At 40.2% G+C, this 7,500-nt stretch overlaps 1 protein-coding gene across 1 annotated transcript in view; it reads left to right on the top strand.

The window, feature by feature from the left end:
- LOC122262044 (tetraspanin-33) overlaps nt 1-6,908 on the top strand; it is a 19,336-nt gene extending 12,428 nt beyond the window's left edge. Inside the window, exon 8 of the mRNA XM_043029941.2 lies at nt 3,531-6,908. Coding sequence (XP_042885875.1) covers nt 3,531-3,606 — 76 coding nt within the window. The 3' untranslated portion in view covers nt 3,607-6,908. The remainder of the gene's footprint in view (nt 1-3,530) is intronic.
- The last annotated feature ends 592 nt before the right edge of the window (nt 6,909-7,500 follow it).

Below are 7,500 nucleotides of genomic sequence, written 5' to 3'. Positions count from 1 at the left end.
TAAATTTTTCTTTTATTTTTCTCCTAATGTATAAGAAGGAAATACTAATTATTCTTACATTTCCAAAGCTTCAAGATATGAAATATATAGATTATTTTGGGATTTGTTGTTACAAAAAGGTAGAAATTCCCATTTCTTTTAGTTGTTCATTGTGGCCCACCTTGGACATAACTGTATACTAAGACTTGCATTAATTTGGAATACATTAGGAGAGTTTTTAGAATTCTGACATTTTATTGTCACTTGTAAGAGTATTAACCCAATGCCGACGGGCCTGGCGAGAGCTGGCAACCCCCAACTCCGGGCGTAAGGAATATCGCCTGGGTGTTGACGCCGGTTACTGTGACGCGTCACTTGCATCCCACTGGATGGAATAAGAGCCTTACTCGCCGCGGTTTTGATTGCGCGTCCCATTTTTTTGCATTTTAGGTAATGCGTGATTTGAATGAAAGACGATATTGAGTTGACTTTGAGAGGTGCAATACAAGCTTTATCGATGTTATAATGCTTCTAACTCTGAGTCCAGAGTTCATACTCTTTGCTTATGTATAATCTTGTACTATGCGGAATATCATTACCACAATATCATGAGCTAAAGTCAGACTTATACGCAAAATAGGTGAAAGCTTTTTCTTCGATAATTACAACTTCTACCCATGTTGTAAGCTCATAATCTTTCTGTAGCATACTCTTTTACTCAAAAACATCGTTGCCATGGTATCAGGAGGGGAAATGACATATATATGTGCAAGAAAAATAATTTATTCATGTAAAAAAAAAAGAATGAACACAAAACATAAACATAATAAAAATAAAACATACATATATGAAAAAAGATGAACATAAGAAAAAAAAACAATGTATATACAGGAAAAGAAGGGGAGAGGTTCAGAGAGAGAGAAAGTCAGGTTGCAGAGTGCCAGGCCTCAAAGCAACCATAGGTGCACAGACCGACAAGACAGTCTGCGCACCGGCTGCGGGTAGCCTTCCGTACGCCCCTGGCGGAGCACCAGCGGCAGCGAAGACGCTTGCCGTCTGGAACGGACTGAATGGAGTGCCCTCGCTGCTGAAGTCGGGATCGGACCTCACGTGTAGGACGTGCGGCCTCTCTGCAAATCGAGTGAACACTCCTTGTGTCACCGATCATCTGCATCGCCAACTCCATGCGGAACTCCTTCTGTGGCATCCTACCCCCCATGGTACGATACACGGCGAAGGAGTTCACAAGGGCAAGGTCAAAGAGGAAGAAGAAGATCTTCCTATACCACACCCTCGACTTACGAGGGGTGGAGTATGAGGCGGAGAATTGGTCCCCAACGTCGACGCCCTTCATGCCAACATTGTAGTCGGTAGCGGGGCTTCCCTCCCTCCTCGACCTGAGCGTTGTGGACGGTGGAGAGCATCGTAACAACGTTACGGTCCCTCCACTGTAGAGCAAGCAACCCTGTGTTGCTGCTCCTATAGTCCACGTCGCCCCTCCTTTTCACAGTGAGGTCACGGGGCATCCACTTACGTGACACCCTCACTGTCCCCACTGCATTAGTCCGTCGGGACTGGAGAATGTGGAAGAGAGATGGGGAAGTGTACCAGTTGTCTACAAAGACACAGTACCCTTTCCCCATGCTACTACTCATCTCCAACAAGTCCAGGACTGCCTTCGTCGAGGCCGGCACAGTGCTCTTATCCTGGCCCGTATAAATCCGGAAACACGACGTGTAACCGCTGGACGGGCCAGTACTGGCCGACAATTTATAAACCTTCAACCCGAACCGTGCCCGCTTGTTCTTGTTGAAGGTTACAAACCTCAGTCTCCCGTGGAACTTCCACAAAGACTCGTCAATGGCGATGTCTTTCTCGGGGACCAAGGACTCAACGAAAGCAGTGTTGAGGGCGTCTATAACCGGGCGGAGCTTCCACAGACGGTCCTCGGGAACCTGTTCCCCATCCTCCAGATGCGCGAAATGGAGGTGGGTTGTCAGGTGGTCAAACCTATCCCTGGACATCGTCTGTGGAAAAAGCTCGACGCGAACAGTTGGATGGTGGGACCAGAAATCCCGGTAGCACGGGATCTTGTGGAACCCCATGGTCACCCGCAAGCCAAAGTAAGCCATCAGCTCCTCCTTGGACATGGGAGTCCACTTCCTCATATGAGGGGAGACAGGAGGAGAGATCCCTGCATACCTAGAAGCAGACAAAAAGCAAACGTCAGTAAAACAATTCCATAAACGGGTTATATACACTCAAACTGTAATAATATAGGAGACAATAACAGTGAAAAATTACAAACTCACCTATTGGTCTCGCGGATGATATGCTGAAGGAGATCGTCCGTGAAAAAACACTGGAAGATCTCAAGGGGGCTGCTGGTTTCATCCAGGTCTGCCTTGACCCCAGGAGAACCAGCAAACCCGAACCTTTTCGGGACGTTATCCCTCTTTCGCCAAACGAAATTAGGAGTCCCAGGTTCGTTCCTACGCCACACTTTGGTGGCGAAGGTTGACAAAGGCTCGTCACTGTCTAGGGTCGTGTCCGCCTGGCTGACATAGTCCAGCTCGTCCTCCGAGCTTGTACTATTATCACTGTCCTCCTCTGCCCTGCGAGGAACGTATTCGTCCCCGCTACTCTCCCCGTCAGAGGAAAAGTCGGGGGACGTCAGTCTTCGCGAGGCAGAGGAGGCAGGTCTGCGGCGTAACCCTGATGTTGATGGCTGAGGCTCATCAACATCATCAGAACAGGAGGAGGGGAGGAGGAGCGTTTGGCGCTGTCTCTTCGGAGCCATGTCGAGTGATTCTATGGGGGTCGTTGACCTCCTTTTATACCCGAGGTTTGCCCCAATCTCCCGCCAGGTGACCGGTGGCAACGTCATATCGAAGTACGTGGAGGAAGTTGGCCAATCAGGTCAATGGAATGACGTTGTATCCTGTGACGTTGGTCTCACGCGATTTTACGTAAATGGTGACGTTTTGTCACGTGACTCACGTGACTCACGTGACAAAACGTCATCATGACGACACATGCCGTGATGTCGGTCGCACGTGACGTCACGTGAATGATGACGCGCGATTCACGTGACAAAACGTCACGTATGTGACATCACACGCTGTGACGTCACACGCTGTGACGTCACACGCTGTGACGTCACATACGTGACAAGGAAACTCAGGTAAGATCTCTGCTTTTACCTGTTTACTTTACCTGCCGCCCGCTGTTGCAATGGCGGTGCACGGCAAAGGCAGAAATTGCGTAAACATAGTGTCAATAAACAAATTTGTTTTAAAGACATAAAATAACCTTATTTCGATTATATTTTGCCTTAGAACACTCCCGTATATCATTCTCCATCAACTGGAATATTTACAGACACGTCACACGAGTGTGACGCCCGTCGTTGACGATTTGCTGGTGAGTCACACCGGTGTGACATACCGTCGTCGCGCCCTATTTGCCGCGTCACACGGGTGTGTCACCCGTCGTTATTGGGTTAACATAATATATCCAGGTACCAATGATACTTGCTTCCTTACTTGCAGGTATCGAAGACGAAGGGAAGAGGAAATGGAAGGTCATGCTTACCTGTTACCCAAACAATCATATTACTACCAATGAAGAGCCACACAACAGAAATAAGCTGCATTTTTAGTATTGGTCCAAGTTTTGGTTAATGGTCTAACTGGTAATCCATTCAGGGTTCAGCATTCCATAGGCTTTGTTTGTGAAAAAGATAAGAATCACAATGAGGTCTTTATAGCAACTTCGGGCATGGTGATACTGCATGTAAGAAAACTGTAAAATCATGTTTAACCTTTTTTTTCTCTTCTTTTGTGTTTGTTAACATTATTTCTTATAATATATGCATTGTGTTGAAAATTCTCAACCATCTCAATACAGAGGACTATCATGCTGCAGGGAAATCCATAGATGTTCTCACTCTGATATGCAGAAGCCCATGCCATGTAGTTTTAACCAAAAGCTGAGAATAAATAGATGAATGAGTAAATAGTGAATGCTAAACCTGGCATAATTCTTTTTATGTTGATTGAGCTGTTCTCCAGATGTATACATCATTGGTGCCTTCCGTGTATAAATTAACATACCATAATATCTACAGTTACACAGTAAGTCAGCGACAGAAAATAACACCATGGAAAAGTGATGGATCTCTTATTCTGAGTGAGCTCGTGTGCCTGAGCATTTTGATCTTGTTTTTATTTATTCATTTTTTAATATATATCTGTGTGATGGAATGAAATATAGTTTCTCATCACTGCAAGGTCTTAGGCTGCAGTGGATAATGAAATGGAGAGTTTGTCTTTCAATTTTAGTAGGATAAAAGCTGTTATAAGAGGCTACTGTTACATAACTTTATGACTGTTAGATATTTGTGCCTATTTGTAGTAGAATTTAATACTATTATATTTTCTTTCTCTTTTGTGTAAGAGCTTTTAAAGATAACATGAATTAGTGTGTCATATCTCAGTGTCATAGGTTTATAACATCATGTCCTATATGCCTACATCTTTGGAGGCAGTGTTGGGTACAAATAGAATATGGAGACTGAATATTTTGTAAAGAAAGAAATGTTCACCCTTTTCTGAATAAATGTGATTCATACAGTAATACATAGGCATTTCATAGAATATATTTTGATCTATTTTTTAGATTTGATAAGAAATAGCTATTGAACTCAGTGCAATTGTGCATGTGTCATCATTATGTTAGAATAATGTATGTAAAATATATAATTTCATTAGAATAATATATTTTACATATATCATTTTAATGAAATGTATGTAACATTCAAAATTGCAGTCTATGAACTATTTCATTTCTGCATTTATTATTCATTATTTGAATTTTTGATGGACCAGAACGCTGTAGTCTGCTGTGATTTATGTTCTGCCTTTATATAAAAGGGACAGACCAATTTCTATCTAAGCAAAAAATGATATGGATGCCAGCATATCAAGAGTGGGTTCATGATTCTTAAGTATCAAGTTTTCAGAGTCCCCTGTATAAAAAATTAGAGTTGCTTTTAGGGTTGCATAACCAAGATTTCACACACAAGATATGCATAATGCCACATAATCTAGCCAATATAGACTGCAGCACAGAGAGCACCCTCTAGTAGCAGAAGCAGTCTCTAGTTGTCACACTTGTTTTTAAAGAATGAGAATCTTGAGCAAGAGTTGACATTCTCATTAGGGCCAAACTTTAGGGGTTTGGACTTTATAGGTTTTATGTGCCTGCTATAGATCAAAGGGATTAAGCAACTGCTGCTGTGTATGTCTTGTTAGATTTGAACATGGTGTTTATCATGATACCAAAGAGGTAATCTCCTTTTCAATGATTGATATTGATTTTATAACTGAGATATTGTTATTATTATTAAGGTTATCATTTTGTAAATGTGTGTAGGTGGGATTTTTTTTTTTTCAGTTATGTATTACACCCAAGGGAGACCTAAATTCTAACTTATATTTAGGACTGTTTGATACTTACTTTGTTTCATGAAAGAACTGCATTGATCTTGGACAATAAATATGGATAAGGTCTTTTATCCCATCTCACTAGCTCACAGTTTCTTCAAAGCTGTGTTTGATGAATTGGATATGAAGTAAAATTTGATTTGATGTTAAGGCAAGGTACCTCAAAAGAGGTTCCTGGCTTTTTCTTGGAAGAGTCTTCCAGTTATCTGTTCTATGCACCTGACATACATTTTACTGAACTAAACATAAGTGTATGGTAGATTTGTTTATTGATTTTTCATTATTTTCAGCAGAAAAGTTAAATTTTTTAAGCCCAAGTTATGCCATCCTCAGTCCCTTTCATTAGATCAGCTACTACTATTAGGATTAGGTATTCTTTGATGAAAATGCTCATATTTTCTTAGATGAGAAATATGTATTTGTAAAGAGAATGAAGCCTCTTTATTTTATAGAAAATTTGGTCAATTGACATTATGTCAATCTGCCATAACCTAGGATAATTACACTTCCGTTGTAAAAAGTATATGTGTATTCATAAGGTAGATAATATGTAATTGACGCACATATTGCACAATTAACCATACATTTCTAGGATACAAATACACATAGCATTTAGAAGGAAAACAATCATATATGAAATAATGGTACTTTGTCATCCATAGAATATTGGCAAAGCAAAAATAAAATTTCTAAAAGTTGTGTTGAAAATCAACATAAAGCTATTGCATATTAAGAAAAACAAAGGTCTGAGAAATAAATCTTGTAGCCTTAAGATGAACAATTACAGAAGGTGAAAGGGTAGATTACATGAAGTATACTGTACCTGTCTGCAAGGAGAGAGTAGTAGTACTATGTTTCAATGCTTCCTGCAGTGTTACAGGTTGCTGTTAATAATGGAATCATTACAAAGGCAAATTTTATTGCTGTAAGCTAGAGTATATTGTACATGTTCCCCATGCAAACACTAATTATATTTTTGTCTCATCATAATAGCAAAGTCTAATTCCTAAAGTCTAAAATAACTAATGTTGACTCTGTATTTTCTTGACTAACATTTAATGTATATTTTCCTATGACAGGTGTTTGTTAAATAATATGTAGTGCTCTAATGGTCCTAACAGCTATGGAGATGATATACAGTATATCCTGGTTATTTAGCCTCTGAAGTATTGCTTTTGTAATGACCGGAACATCCAAGAATAGATATTAGATAATAAAAAATTACTGATACGTGTTAAATGTGCCTTGTACGTTGAACTGTCTCACTTCTATTGAATATAGTTTATCATAGACTTATATCTTGAAGATGCATTTACATAGTTCATAGGCTTAGAACAAGCTTTAACAGAATACACTGGTTATATAGATAATGTACACATGTTCCCTTTTTTATTGATATGTAATAAATATATACTTGATTTACCACTATGTTTTCTTGACCATAAAATATAGCATAAAGTAATGCAATGTTTTGCATGCTATAATCTTTTTTTGCAAGGTATTCAGAGAGAAAGAGAATGTGACAGAGATTCTCATTTTTATTCTACAATCACGCAGCAATTACCAATATACTATACTGCATGTATATGAAGTGCCATTTCATAACACTTGATCTATATTGTAGAAAATCGAAAAGCTGCACAATTGATTCTCTCTCTCTCTCTCTCTCTCTCTCTCTCTCTCTCTCTCCTCTCTCTCTCTCTCCTCTCTCTCTCTCTCCTCTCTCCTCTCTCTCCTTTCATTCTTTCCCTTTTCTCCTCTCTCTCTCTCTCTCTCTTCCTCTCTCTCTCTCTCTCTCTCTCTCTCTCTCTCTCTCTCTCTCTCTCTCTCTCTCTCTCTCTCTCTCTCTCTCTCTCTCTCTCTCTCTCTCTCTCTCTCCCTCATTCTCAATCTCTCATTCTCTCTCTCTACCAATATACTATACTGCATGTATATGAAGTGCCATTTCATAACACTTGATCTATATTGTAGAAAATTGAAAAGCTGCACAATTGATTCTCTCTCTCTCTCTCTC

The sequence above is a fragment of the Penaeus japonicus genome, unplaced genomic scaffold, assembly GCF_977035675.1.
Source record: "Penaeus japonicus unplaced genomic scaffold, GWHDUDI00000001_assembly GWHDUDI00000028, whole genome shotgun sequence".
Classification (NCBI taxonomy): Eukaryota; Metazoa; Arthropoda; class Malacostraca; order Decapoda; family Penaeidae; genus Penaeus; species Penaeus japonicus.
The sequence above is the reverse complement of the archived record's forward strand: the minus strand, read 5'-3'. Positions and strand labels throughout refer to the sequence as shown.